Genomic DNA, 15179 nt, shown 5'->3' with positions numbered 1-15179 from the left:
TAGCTGATGATGTATTTTCCATGGCAACCAAACCCAGTCTCTGGTACATCTAAGGGAGTTTGTGGTTTTGATATTACTGTGCATGGGTAAGCACCTGTTTGAGATAGAAACTAAAATGACTTTTAAAAATTACATTTACTGGGATAAAATCTAATCATGGCAGTTGACATCACTGGCTTGAATTTTTCCCAGCTCAGAACATCATTTTCCTATAGGAGGGACAGGTAACTCCCAGACCTCGTCACGCTGAGTGGTCCATCTTGCAAAGAAAGCAGCGTATTTGAATCTCTACTGTCACACTCAAATTTCTGACAGCAGACCAAACCTTCTAGATCAAATCTTCTAAATAACACTATTTGCACCCCACCATAGAACCTAGGACAGTGATAGTTAAATAGTAAATATGTATTTGGGTCCCCCCTGCCAAAGTTGTTGAGAAGATTGAGAAGATTCAACTCTGCTGATCAGAGAGAATTTCGTATTCCAGAGATGTTGTGTTTTTTTTTCATTCAATTCAACATAAATTTCTAATTTACTTTGTGATTTTCTCTTTGACCCATGTGTTAGTTGTGTGCTGTTTAATTTCCAAGTGTTTGGAGTTTTCCAGGTATTTTTGTGCTACTGATGTATAGTCAGATTCTGTTAGAGTCCAAAACAGTCTGTATGGTTCAATTCTTCTATATTTGTTGAGGTTCGTTGTATGGCTCAGCATATGGTCCATGTAGGTCAATGTTCCACATGTATTTGAAAAGGATGTACATTCTGCTTGTTGGATGCAATCTTCTATGAATGTCAATTAGGTCCTATTGGTTGATACTGTTGTTTGGGTCTTTTAAATACAACTGATTTTCTGCCTGTTCGTTCTCTCAGTACTGAGAGAGGAGGGCTGAAGTCTCCAACTGTAATAGTGGAATTGTCTATTTCTCCTTTCAGTTCCACAAGTTTTCGCTTCATGTGACTTGAAGCTCTATTTTTAGGCACACAGATATTTAGTATTTTTATGTCTTTTTGGTGAACTGACTCCTTGATCGTTATGTAATGGCCATCTTCATCCTTAGTAACACTCCTGGTCTGAAGTTTACTCTATGATATTAACACAGACACTTCAATTTTCTTTGGATTGGTGGTAGCATAGTATATCTTTTTTCTATCCTTTTACTTTTAAATATCTATATCTTTATATATGAAGTGGATTTCTCTTCGGCAGCCCATAGCTGCATCTTGCTTTTTTATCCAATCTGGCAAACTGTCTTTTAATTGGTGTGCTTCGAAGAGATATTTTTATAAATCAGAAAATGTACATTATTTTTGTGATCCCAAGATTAGTTATTTTTTCTGAGGTGTCCTCTTGGGTTTTGCATTTTAACTCATCTTTTTTAAAGCTGTGAGGGGAAGGAATACAACAGAATCTAATCTGAAACTTAAGGGAATTAGCATATACTGTGCCCTCAATTTTCTGCCAAACATTCTGCTAGATCCTTTGCTCCCATTCAGCTCGTGTGACAGGACTATTCCCTCCATCTTACTGACGGAGGCAAGTGAGGCTCCACAGCACAGCTCTCCCCTTCCTCCACAGTAACAAAATATCTGGGCAAGGTCACCAAGAAAAAAGAGCACATTTCCCAGTCCCCTTGTGACTAGGTTTGCCCTGTGACTTAGGTCTGGCCAAGGAGATATAAGTTCCGGGAAACTTTTCCCCAAGAGGAGCTGACTCACTGTTTCTGCTTCTTCGTTCGTTCCCTCCTCCATCCTACTACTGGACTAGAGATATGATGACCACGTGGCACCCAGTGCTGACCACTGCCACCCGGGACCACAAGGAGAAGCACCACTGTCTTGGGGATGGGTGAACGCTGAGCTGTTGGAAGCCTGGGCCCCCTGTGGACTCTGTGGAACAGAACCACACCTGCTTCTGGGTGCTCACCTCCTGACTTTTATATAAGGGAGGAATAAACATCTAGCTTGATTAAGCTACCGTTGTTTAGGGAGTTTGTTATTTGTTCCTGAATCCGATCCTAATGGCTATAGCTTAGGGATGAATTAACTGTTACATAATTTAATCTACGTTTGGACAGATTCATACTAGCATCTATCATGGTTTTGGGTGGGAGTCATAGAGAACTGGGATACAAAACTATTTTGTTTACCTGATTTTTCAATCTATTAAATTAAAAGTTACCAAAAAAAGGTGGTGGGGGAGCTGGGGATGCCGTGGTAAAGTTACACATGATGTGTAAAGTCACGCACCGTGTGTAAAGTCACGCACCATGTGTAAAGTTACTCACGATGGGTAAAGTTACATACGATGTGTAGAAGAATTCTAGACTTGGGTTAAGACCTGACTCTGTCCCATCCCAGCTGTGTGCTCTTATGGAAGTCACTTAACCTTTCTGAGCCTCAATTTCCTATAAAAGACACCAGCACCTACTTCACAGAGATGTCTGAATGAAGAAATAAAACATACCATATGACAGAGCTTGGTAAGTGCTAAGTGCTTTGTAAATACAAGGGATTATGATCATAAACTGGAAGACACATTTTATGCATAAACCCTGGAAGGTGAAATCATCTCACAGATACACTTACAGTAGTGTGTGTAAACATATTTAGGTTGCTAGTTATAAATGAGAATAAGTTGAAAAGTTCATTCTATTTAGTAACTTAAGAACGTAATAACAAGTCAGTGTTTACTGTCATAAACTGAGATTTCTATCATACCTTTATATCAGGCTCTCAGAGGTCTTTAGTATGACTTTATTTCATGTTATAGAAAACATTCAGGTATGATGTTTTGTTTCAATAAGCTAACTTTAATCTAAATGGGGATTTAACCATTTAGCTTCCTGTACAATACCTGAGAAACTTTAACAGAAGGATTGCTTTGTTAATTACTGCCTTCTGTTTTAAAACTGTATTTCATGTTAAGTGTTTTTAAAGTTTTCAGTAGAGACGAAAAAGCAAAGTCCATCTTAAGTCTGAGGCTGGCAGAAAGCTAAAAGCCCATGGCCGTGGCTTGGGAACAGCCAGAGCAGAGCTAACAAGTTCAGGAGAGGAAGGGGTGACAGAGCCACACGTGGGTGCAGAGAGCAGCTTTGTCCATCAGCAGTGGGACTGGGGCAGTAGCAGGTAAAGAAGGCTAGGAGGAGGGCGGCTGGGTGACTGAGAGCTTCAAAGATGAGAGGCAATTTCACAGCACATTCAGACAGTCACAGTTCTGAGCAGCCTCGAGGAAGGAATCTGGTGGGAGATGTGCAGTGCTGTTAGCGTTGGTCCAACTTGTGTCTGCACGTACATCTCAGCAGGGCTCTGGTCTGCCTGTGAGAGCACTGGGGCTAAGTAAGGAGTGTGAGCCAGAGGCCCCATTTGAACCTAGCTATTTATTGCGTGTTTTTCTGTGGAGTTCATCTAATTCATATTTTTTTAATTCGCATTTCTTATAGCTCAGGTTTTCTAATAAGGCAGCTTTGCTGGAGAGAAGACCATAAATATCTACCTGATGGTGGTCAACAACCTGAAGCGTAACGTCTCAAAAGGAAGTAATCTGCTTCCGGGAAGAACATCTCACAAATCTATCTCAGCAACTACAAATGTAAAGGATGAACCTTCAAGGATCCAGTATTTGACTTCCAAATCTGGAGAATGCCACTTTATCCAAAAATCAGGGCTCATATTTTAATAACTGTACTTTGGGGGAAATTTTAAGATGTGATTAAAAAATCATATATTAAATATGTTTCTAGCATCTTTACTCCTCCTTCCCTGGATGTGATGCTGGATTCTGGTTTCCTGGAGATCCGAAATGCCCTTTCATCCCACAACCAATACAGCTAGAGGAAGGCTTTTCCAAGGATAGACCTAATTCAGGCCAACTCCAAAGACAAGGCAAGAGCCATCAACCCTGGAGGGTGACCTGAGATGAGAAGCTTTCAGGAGGATGACTAGAGATCCCTGTCTTCATAGGAGATACAAATACCACAGATGACAGAAATTTCAGCCACTCCACAGGGACTCTACCCTTGGACCACAAAAAGCTCCATCCCAAACTACATCTTGGCATATGACTGGCAATTACGTGTCCCTTCTCAGGTGTGTGTGAGAGAGAGAGAGAGGGAGGGGGAGGGGGAGGGGAGGGGGGAGGGGAGGGGAGGGGAGGGGAGGGGGAGGGGAGGGGGAGGGGAGGGGAGGGGGAGGGGAGGGGGAGGGGAGGGGAGGGGGAGGGGAGGGAGGGGAGGGGAGGGGAGGGGGAGGGGAGGGGAGGGGAGGGGAGGGGAGGGGAGGGGAGGGGAGGGGAGGGGAGGGGAGGGGAGGGGAGGGGAGGGAGGGGAGGGGAGGGGAGGGGAGGGGAGGGGAGGGAGGGGAGGGAGAAATTGATTTAATTCCCTTCTTATAAGGCAACCCTAGCTACACTGAGATTAAATCCACCATAATCTTGTGCAGTGATTTACAGAATAAATATCCAGGACACTGCACATATAGATGAGTTTAAATCAAATGTGAAATCCTACCCAAATTATTGGTCCACACTTTTGAGATTATATTCCAACAAAATAACACAAGAGGAGAAAAGTAATTTGCAAACAGTACACTCACTGTAGCGTAACAGCAAAAGCCGGTTAAGACCTGACTCTGTCCCATCACTCAAACACTCAAAGGCGAAGAGTAGCTGATTCTAGTTTACGACAGAGTGTTTTATAACTCTTAAGTGACAAGCGCGATAAGTGTTTTTAATCCGTGGAAGCAGGAATGGGTTTTCCTTTCCAGAGGTGCGCAGGATGGGTGGTGCCCCAAACGGTCGTGGCGCCTGTGGGCCCAGGGCACGTCCACTGGGCCAGCAGGCACAGCTGGTGCTCAGTAATTGTGCTCCCTCCCTTCCCACGCGCATCTACCCGAGCCTCAGTCACTGTACAGGCCCATCTCAGATGGCCCCTCCTGCACGGAGTCTTGGGTCATAAGCTCCTCGAGGACATGAGCTGTGTCTTATCCACCACTGACTTGTCCGTATACGGCACCAGGTCATAGCTAGTCCACATGGTGCCTTTGTGCAAATCAGAAAAAAAGACCCCTTCCTGTGGGTGGCAGCAACCGCAGGCTGGGGTCCAGGGCTTGGTGAGCGCCTGCAATGTGGGTGCCTTTCAGCCCCCACTCAGAGGGGCGCCCCCTGCAACGTATGACTGCTTCACCATCCATGGCGACCCTGCCTAGCCTGTGCCTGGCACATACTAGGCACCTAATAAATATCTGTTGAATGAACGAATGGACTGAGATTAAGGAGAACTAAGGTTTTCTTCTTGGTACTTCTTACAGACGTCCCAACTTTAGCCAAGATCTTTGACCATGTGTCAGTTTACCGATCTCACAAATGTGGTGAATAGACTATAGTCATTAAGACCTGGATCACCTCTGAAATGCTATGAAGCTGCCTGCTACATAAAGGTGCTCAGAAGCTTGTTAAATGAAGGAACTGGGCAGAGCCCTGGCGAGGTACCTTGGCTAGGTGTGGTAGAACAATACATTGCTTTTTGTCCCTGGAGCTCCTAAAACCCTTTGGATTTCCTGAGTGACAGGAGTGCCTTTGTATTTATGATGAGCTCCTTCTCTGAGTTTATGCTAACGAGGTAACTTACTGGGGGGCCGCTAGAGAGCCTCAGGATGGGGCTGGTCACAGGACAGACCAGGTGATTAGAGGGATGGAATTTTCAGCCCCACTCACCAACCTCTAGGGAAAGGAGACGCTGGAGAAGAGGTTATAAAATCTCTTGATTCAGAGAGCTCCCAGGTCAGGGAACACAGCTAGCTCCTGGGGGAGGGACCTGTCCTGGGAGGGTGTGGAAGCTCCGTACCTCCCCCTCCCCCCAAACACCTTGTCCTGTGCGTCTCTTCCATTGGGCTGTTCCTGAGTTGTATCCTTTATGATGAACTGGTAAACGTAAGTAAAGTGTTTTCCTGAGTTGTACAAGTCATTCTAGGATGGGAATGGGAACCCCTGAATTTATAGCCAGTTGGTCAGAAGTATAAGAGGCTCCTGGGACTTAGGACTGGCCCCTGCAGTCTAGTGGGACTGGCCCTTCACCTGTGGGGTCTGCACTCACTCGGAGAGTTAGTGTCAAAACTGAACTGAACTGTTGAACACCCAGCAAGTGTTCTCCATGTGGAAAAATCTCCTACACACCTGATGCCCGAAGTGGGATCAGAAAACACCACTTGGGCTTTCCTGGTGGCGCCGTGGTTAAGAATCCGCCTACCAATGCAAGGGACACGAGTTTGAGCCCTGGTCTGGGAAGATCACACACGCCGCAGAGCAACTCAGCCTGTGCGCCACAACTACTGAGCCTGCGCTTTAGAGCCCGTGAGCCACAACTACTGAGCCCATGAGCCACAACTACTGAGCCCATGAGCCACAACTACTGAGGCCCACATGCCTAGAGCCCGTGCTCCGCAACGAGAGAAGCCACCACAATGAGAAGGCTGCGCACCACAATGAAGAGTAGCCCTTGCTTGCCGCAACTAGAGAAAGTCCATGCGCAGCAACAGAGACCCGACGCGGCCAAAAATAAATAAAAATAAATTAATTAAAAAAAAAAAGAAAACACCACTTATTTGGAGCTGACCTCAAAGTTTACTTGTAAGTCAATTGCCAGAAATTTCCTACTTAAAAACTACTATGGTCAGAGATTCCATCAGTGTGGGATGACACATCTCAAAATCTCTGAGAGGGATTCTAACTACACGCCTTCTAGAAGATTCTGTGGTAGCTCCCCCAGAGAAGTCACAGATGGAAATGTATTGTAAATGTGAAGTGTGTCAGCGAACACACCAGGGGGTTCCTTTTTGTGTTTAGTTCCCGGAAGCTCATCTAATCCAGATGGGAGTGGACTCAGAGGATGGACACCCAGCCTGACCGGCAAAGGCAAGGGAAGGAGGGGGACCTCCCTCCCCTCTCCCGGGAGCCAGGACAACCCTAAGGGTGAGATCAAAGCAGGTGGAATCTGTCTTCTTTCGGCACCCTCCCTCACCCGCCTGGCTCCTCTGCCTGGGCCCCTCCTGCTGCCCGGAGCCCTGGCCTGCGGGAGCCTCCCACTCCCCGGCCTCGTTCCTGCTCCAAATCAAAACCCCTGTTCCTTCAACGCAATTCAGTGATTCTCAAACTGCACCTAAGAAACACCTGGGGAATGAAGCAATGCCTCAGCCTCACCCTCAAAGATTTTGATTCCGTTGCCCTAGGGAAGGTCCCGGGAATCGATGTTCTAAAAAGCATTCCAGGTGATTCGAACACGCACCAGGGCTGGGAACCACCAGCAGAGCTGATTCTGGCTGGAGGCTGAAGACCTTTGATTGAATTTCTTCACATCAAGGGTGCAGAAAGCTGACGGGTACTTACGAGCAGGTATCGGTAGAATTTAGGGCAGCATTTTAATGGTCGTGAAGAATTTTAAGCAGCGATTTCTGAATGTGGGGGACAGGCCAGCCCTGTTCTGGGATCTGTAGAAGTGCCCCTAAAGGATTCTGACTTTTCGCAGCTTCTTTTTTTTCTTCTATGTCAAATTTACAATCTTTAGAAATTCCATCTCCCCCTCAGAACCGCACCCCTGGCCCCTCCCCTCCAGTGACCCCGCCCCCCAGACTCTGCTGATAAGAGGTCCAAATAAGGCTGGGGGGTAAGAAGACAGGACTCATCATCTCTCTACAGGATCCCTGGGAAGTCTGGTTTGTAAGCTCAATACCCCTTTCCCTTCAAGGGAATACCCTGCAGGTCAGGACACGAGAATTTATGACTTTACGGTTAACAGGCGATCCTGATATCCCCGTCTTTCCCTCTCACCAATGCAGCCTCTCCAGTGGTGCAGGAACTCGCTGCTAAAGTGTCCTCTGGGGCCGAATGCTGGGCCAACGGGCCCAGGCCGTGGTGCTGCCTTCCCCTCCCCCATGGCTTTTTCATTTGGCAGGTGAATTCTTGTTCTATTCTTAGCACTCATGCAGAAATCAAGTAAGGCTTAAACACAAAATCCCAGCGTGATCCCCGTGGGGTTCCTGCCGCACTCAGAAGCTTCGGGACAGCACAGAGGGAGGGGCGCTGGCTACCGCATCCCAGCCTCTGGGGATCTTCCCGTCATCGGCAAGCTGTCCTGCGGGGCAGCCGGAACTACACCATCGTATCAGAGAGAAGGAGTTTCAACATGAACCCCAGCATTTTCTAAGCCATCCAGATTCGTGTTCTAGATCACAGAGTACTTCACGGCAGGGTGTACAGTGGCAGGAAGCAAGTTACAGGGAGCACCTCAGTTACCCACCAAAGCTGAGCTGCTTCTGCTGCAGCTGTGCCTGTCCAGGGGTGGGGCGTGACACGGAGGGGTGCTTGTCACCCCACACGAGGCAGACAGAGATGTGCTGCCATCTGGGAGGAGCAGACTCAAGCCTGATTAGTTCCACCGTGAACTGTTAGGAAGCTGCCCGTATGACAACGGAGACATGACATAGAAATCATAGCTCCCCGCAAGGCTACAAGAACCCACCACTGCGCTGGGGATGATACTTCCTTTTGTCCAGGCAGGTGTGCTCTGGTCATTACCTGAGACATAACTGCTTTTGTTATACATTCACAGATAGCAGAAAAAGACACTTTTTACGTTCCTCATTGTCAATGCCCTACTTACCAACTTCATCCCTGATGTTTGCAAGTTCGATTGACAGCTCTTTTTCTTTCACAAGGGCACTTTCATTCTGAAAAAACAAAATGGATACCGAGAGTCCCCTCGTTTTAGGCTAAGTAAGCACTTTCACATGTTCAATTGATGAATCATATTAAGCAAATATTTATAAGTTGAGCCCTTAAGGAGATAATTTTCTCATTATATAAGCATATAGAAAACGTACAAAGCCATGTCTGACTCACTCATTTGTATCACATTCAAATCGCAAAGCTTGCCGTATAATATTAATAATATTAATAATACCCATGTATTATTTCTGCACTCTGTATACCTGTACTGCACTCTGTATACCTCAACCTACAGTAATTCTTTGCATGTTTATGTCCTACACATTAATCTGCTGTTATATATTATTATATATTTTTAATTATTGTCACTATTACGAGATTTTTGACCATGAAAATACCATATTTCTCTGAGGGACAGATGCTTATTTTCCCAGCTGTCCCCTTAAACTTACCCTTTTGTCCATACATGCACTATTACCTACCTAATGAATAATGGGCAGAAAACCTAACATGAAACATTTCTCTTTGTAATAAGACCAACACCGAAACTTAAGTTTCCAAGGTTTTTTGTTCCATTCTCTGCATCGGTAGAAGGAAGACGAAGAAAACTCACACTCAGAGTGTTACTTACTGTGAAGAACGCCATTTGTCACTAAGTGCTTGCTCAGTTGTTTTCAAATCAAACACATACTATGACATAAAATAGATGAGTTGAAGGCATGAGTCAGCACCAATATTTACATTTGTTGTGATTTTTATTACTACTAAAAATAACTAGGAAAGATGTGGTACATAAATTCTCTTCAAGTGACAGATGCCAAAAGTACAGGCCCTCAAGGAAAGGCTCCTTCATCATGTAGAATGTACTCCCAAAGCAAACGTTTCCAAAGAGGGAATTTTGGCCAAAATGGGTACCAAGTATCTAGCACAGACATCCTCAGGGCCTCGTGAATGCTCTTTCTTTCTTAAACTTGCTTTGACTTCGATGTCAGCACCACTGGACAACCTGTGCCGAATGGGAACAGACAGCTGTCATGATCTTGTCTCTGTGTCTGCTGCGTTTAGACCCCGGTGACACGCGTGCTACGCTGGCTTGATGGCAGGGTCGCAGGTTATCCAAAGGGCATTTGCTGAGCAATGTTAGAATGTCATGCCTAGGAAAACTCTACTTGCATAATAAGCTGCGAGCTGTTTTAGTCACAGGCATTAACAATGATTAAGTCATGCTTCTCCTAAGACTAATGTAGCAACCATACACTACTTGAGGAACAGTGGACCCCCATTCCACTCATGGAGCTCCCTCCTCACCCCAGCCCACAGCATCCTCGCCCTCCCTGAATTTGAAGGCTGGAAATCACCCTGAAAGTGTACATTCTCCTAATCACTACGTGACACTGCCTCAATGCCACGCCCATGGCACAGGGCTGTCCTGAGGGTTAAATAAATTAACGTACGTGAAGCAGTTAGAACGGTGCCTGGCACTTACTAGCTCTATACAAGTGTTAGCTGTTACTACAACTCTGTTGTTTCCTTTGATTCTGTTTGCCACTGGATGACATCCTATAGATGACGGGCTTTTCCACGTTGAGTGCCTGAATGTGTTTAGAGTTGGCATATGTCTTGTTCTCTGTTTTGTTTTTTTTTTAAAGCACCTTCCTGACTCTGTCTTGATTCTACTCTAAGTTCAAAGACTAGAGAACTCAGAACAGGCGAAGTGTCTAGTCAGACTGATCACAGGCACAGGTGCTTGGTCTAACAGCCGCGTAATACAGCCGGCTGACTTGTTACTACAAATTAAGAAAACTTGGTATTCCTGAGAGGGTAAATTTCAGTATTTGCCCTGAAATAATCTCAAACTAGTGAAAAAACTAACTTGTTTCTACTCTCAAGAATAATTCTGGGGCTTCCCTGGTGGCACAGTGGTTGAGAATCTGCCTGCCAATGCAGGGGACACGGGTTCGAGCCCTGGACCGGGAAGATCCCACATGCCGCGGAGCAACTAGGCCCATGAGCCACAATTACTGAGCCTGTGCGTCTGGAGCCTGTGCTCCGCAACAAGAGAGGCCGCGACAGTGAGAGGCCCGCGCACCGCGATGGAAGAGTGGCCCCCCACTTGCCCCAACTAGAGAAAGCCCTCACACAGAAACGAAGACCCAACACAGCCATAAATAAATAAATAAATAAAATTAAAAATAAATAAATAAAAGAATAATTCTGAACGCTCCTATCCTCAATTTCCAAAGCACAGCCAGAGAATTAAAATATTGTCCTCATTGGTCCAGAAATAGCATCACCAAGGATTCACTCTTGGGCCGCTGAGAGTTGCAAAGACTTAGACGAGGTTAGGCAGGGATCGACTAGAATGTAACAAAAAACAACAACTGACTCTAATCTTGCACCCAAAGCCAACGTTTCCCTCAGCGCCTGCAGAAGCCCTGGGACGAAGCCCTGGGTGGGTGTCACCCGTGCAGAGGGATCCTGCGTCACAGCCCATCACACCCCGCTTTCCAGCCACGGAAGAATCAGGCATTTGGGGACGGAGTGGCTTGAAGGTCCAGCGAGGAGGACAGGCCTCAGCTGGAGACGGTAATGATGCTCATGAAGATCTCCAGACTCGAGTCACTTCGATGAAAAGCCACCGCTGGTATCTGTGGCCAGGCCTGCCCGCCCATCTTTGCTTTAGGAGAAACGTAAGTGAGAGAATGAAAGAGAAGACGCGAGAGAGGAAAGGGAAGAGGATGGGAAGGGAGAAGAGGTGCCGGGGAAACAGGAGGGAAAGCAGGGAGGTGAGAGACCCTGCACCTTCTGCCTTTTGAGAGGCAGAGAGGAAGACGATCCGTGAAGACCCAGGCCCCCCTCACCCCAACCTTCTGCAGGCGCAGATGACAAAACCAACCGATCTCAGGGTCATCAGACAGACACGGACAAGCAACAAACCTGGTGGCTAAAATGTCACGGAAAACGAGCTTGGGTAAGGTCTGCTGATCACTACGTCAGTATTAACACCAACCTTGACCAAACACTTCCTAGATGCCAAGGCACAGTGCTGGGTAAGCCCTTTTGCTCACTTACTCCCCCAAATACTGTCAAGCAGGTCCTGGGGTTTTATTTCCCATTCTGGAGGACGGGACTGGGGTTCTGTGGTTAGGTAACTGGCCAAGTAACCTGCACAACCAGCCAGGAAGTGGCCAAGCAGGAGTTTTCACCCAGGCTCCACACTCTTTATCAAACACTAACACAAGGAGAAGCTCCCCTCTGTCCCGTGCTTACCTAGACCCAACACCGAGATCCCAATTGCACCCATCCTCAGCTTGGATCCGAGCTCTCATTACCACGAAGCTTTCCCCGTCTAACTGGAGGAGAGGCAGCGCCACCCCCGATGACTGCTCCAATGGAAGTGTTGCCTGGCTGCGTTCACACCCCACCTGCCCCAGGCCCTCGCTGTGTTTGTCCTTGGTGTGGATTTGTCAGTTGCACTTCATTTCCATTCTAGCCTCTGTGTGGCGGTAACATCGGATAGGGCAGCTACTTCGCTTTTCCTCAGTCAGCTTTCTCAAGCCCTTCCCGATGGCCTCCCAACGTGCTCCTCCTGCAGGCGCTGGCATGGCTCTGCTCACGGAGGCCAGCGGAGCAGTCTGGCTGCAGCCCTCCTTCCTTAAGTGCTTGATTTTGAAATGATATCAACTCTTCTAATCTGTGAATTCTCTGCATCAATTACGTTACGTTTTGTTTCCTGCAAACCAAAGCAGAATGATGCGATGCTGCCCTGCAACGGAATGAGTCAACAACTGAGACTTCAGGGACACTGCTCCTTAGGCAAGAAAGGGACCTAAAGGGAATTGCCACTCTCCACTCCCTGCCTCCGAGAGTCACCTTTCCAGCCACTGTGGCTCAACGGAGCCCAGCAGCCTTCCTGCCGGGCCCTGAGGTTCTGCTCAATGTCTGGAGTGAGGCTGCCCCAAAGGCTCCCTTCCGAGGGCTCTCATGCACCATCCCCCCTCCCCCACCCTAAGCCAGGTCCGGGAGTCATGATGCAGTGGGAGGGCTGAAATACAAGCAGGGCCTCCTCGAGGCCTCAGTGTCAGATCAGTGCTTCCCTACATGGGGAATGAGTGGAAAATTCCTCGCTGGTGCCAAGCACATGAGCCCCTGCGTTCAGCCCGATGGGCTAAAAATAGAACTCAGCATTAGGCATCCCAACTCCCCTAGTGATACAGTCCAGAAACTGTCAAGTCGAAGACGCCCGTTTCTCTAAAATTACTGTTTACTCTAGGACGGGCTTAACTAGAAACGGACACTTGGAGAACATTCATCTCGGCCCCTCACCAGCAGCTGTGTTTCTTAGCCGCCTCTTTTATGCTGTCACGCACCTCTCCTTTGCAGTCCGAGTCCTCTAGTGTCTCTGGTGTGGTCCGCTGCGCTCACAGACGGAATCCCAGATGTGCTCTCCCCACGGAACATCCGAGTCTCCCCTCCACCTCTTGTCCTACCAGGTCTGCTACAGTGAAGCCCATACTTCTTCTTAGACATGGCGCTGCAAACTCTGGAGAAACGCTGCCTTTGATCTTTCCTGGCTACGGAAGCCTGGCAAAGGGTACAACCCGCTCATCAGCCCATTAACCTCGAGCAACTGGATGTGTGGCCAAGCCCCAAGCAAGCCTGCCACACTCCGTCATCCTAACACGCTTGGTCAACGGGGGGCTGTCTGTTCTGGGGCTGCTGCTGCCTTTGTGACTGGTGGTGGCGGGAAGTGAAAACGCCCATCTGTGTTATCATCATCCACGTGACCCTCACTTAGGCATCAGCCACCTAAGCCCCTCCCCCAATCAGAAATCGACAGGACAGCCTGGTTTTGATTAAAATTGAACAGATCTGTTTTGAATGATAATCAACACATAAAACGCTGCGTGAATCTGAGGTGCTTTCACCCCAAATGATCCAGAAACAGGAATGTATCCAACATTACACGTATTTACTTAGTGTCTACTATGTGGCAGGCAGACAGGCCAGGCAGGATACTTCTGCCTTCAAGACGCTTAAGAGTCTCCCAGAGAGTCAGTAAATAAATAAGCAATTACAAAACAATGTGATACAACTCAACCAGGCAGGGCTGGCTTGGAGATTTCCTGAGACCGGAGGATGCGTAAGCAGGGGGCCCTGGAAGGGAGCAGTCCAGGCAAAGGCCAGAAGGGCCATCGACACAAGACAGCACCTGGGGCTATTTCTGGGAACCTCTGTCACCCCCATCAGAGGGGCCCTTTGCCTTTTCATGCCAAGTGTCTGCTTCTGGTCTCTGACTGTCCCTGAAAGAATGCTTGATCAGCTACAAGCGTACTGATGACAACTTCATAAAATTCACTTAGTTCTGAGTGTTTTTATCAGCTCCCTCTTCCCCATCTGATTTTTTTTGCAGTACGCGGGGCCTCTCACTGTTGTGGCCTCTCTGGTTGCGGAGCGCAGGCTCCGGACGCGCAGGCTCAGTGGCCATGGTTCACGGACCCAGCCGCTCCGCGGCACGTGGGATCTTCCCGGACCGGGGCACGAACCCGTGTCCCCTGCAGAGGCAGGAGGACTTTCAACCACTGCACCACCAGGGAAACCCTGATGTATTTTTTTAAAGAGGGACATATGTATGTACATTAAAAAATATATATATATATATGTAAGCTTAAAGACTCCCAACTAATCTTTCCTATCTTTTTAGCCTGCCCTGAAATTGGTGCAGATCAGGAAAATTCAATCCTGTGAGCTGGGCCACTTTTTCCCAGGCTAAACAAAAGAACCCTAACGAGGAGTGAAAAATTAAAATATCTACAGAATTCTGGTATTTGAGGAAACATCCAGATCCTTTTTATTATGAATTTTTGAAATCCTAAGTCATATACCTACACATGAAATTACAAAGAGGTTAAGGGATTTTTTTCATTCTTCCCAGAAACAATATTGCTTCTCACTCATGAGTTCACAGCTGAGGGTTTAATTCTACACGGTAGAACTTGTCTTAATAGGGAAACATTTTCTTTTGTATTTCAAAATGAACCAGCCACCAGGTGACATCAACAGAACACCTAAGTCTTCAGTGTTGTTCTCTTTTCACCCTCTGTGAATACTGCATTCATTTTCAATATTAGTATTATTGTGAAGACTGGCCAGATTCATAATATAGCTCTGTGGAAAATTCCTTTGGGAGGTGAACTGACCTTTTATTCATTTCAGTTATTATGGCTTTAAGGCAGCATTGATGCCATGCTTTGACTTAATCAATAGGTATTATTTCTTTCACATATAATTAACACAGCCCACTGTATTTTATGTCTGCTTTTCTACTCGGAAATGAAATCTAATATAGACTGGTCAAAGGGAAAGCATCATTCACATTTAATATTCTTAAATACGTGTCAGTGTCTAGTCGCGTGGAAAATGAGCAAAGCCATAACTGGTTTCAAAAGAAACCAGACTAAAT

General features: G+C 46.9%; 1 protein-coding gene across 3 annotated transcripts in view; it reads right to left on the bottom strand.

Annotated features, from left to right (window-relative positions):
• The window catches only part of MTUS2 (microtubule associated scaffold protein 2), a 321113-nt gene that overhangs the window by 39653 nt on the left and 266281 nt on the right, over nucleotides 1-15179 (bottom strand). For all 3 annotated transcript variants that reach the window (XM_060129305.1, XM_060129303.1, XM_060129304.1), the window contains one exon: nucleotides 8652-8718. In XM_060129305.1, coding sequence (XP_059985288.1) covers nucleotides 8652-8718 — 67 coding nt within the window. The remainder of the gene's footprint in view (nucleotides 1-8651; nucleotides 8719-15179) is intronic.

Source organism: Lagenorhynchus albirostris, chromosome 18 (assembly GCF_949774975.1).
Source record: "Lagenorhynchus albirostris chromosome 18, mLagAlb1.1, whole genome shotgun sequence".
In the NCBI taxonomy this organism is placed as follows: domain Eukaryota; kingdom Metazoa; phylum Chordata; class Mammalia; order Artiodactyla; family Delphinidae; genus Lagenorhynchus; species Lagenorhynchus albirostris.
Note: the sequence above shows the minus strand (reverse complement) of the source record. Positions and strands in the feature narration are given on the sequence as shown.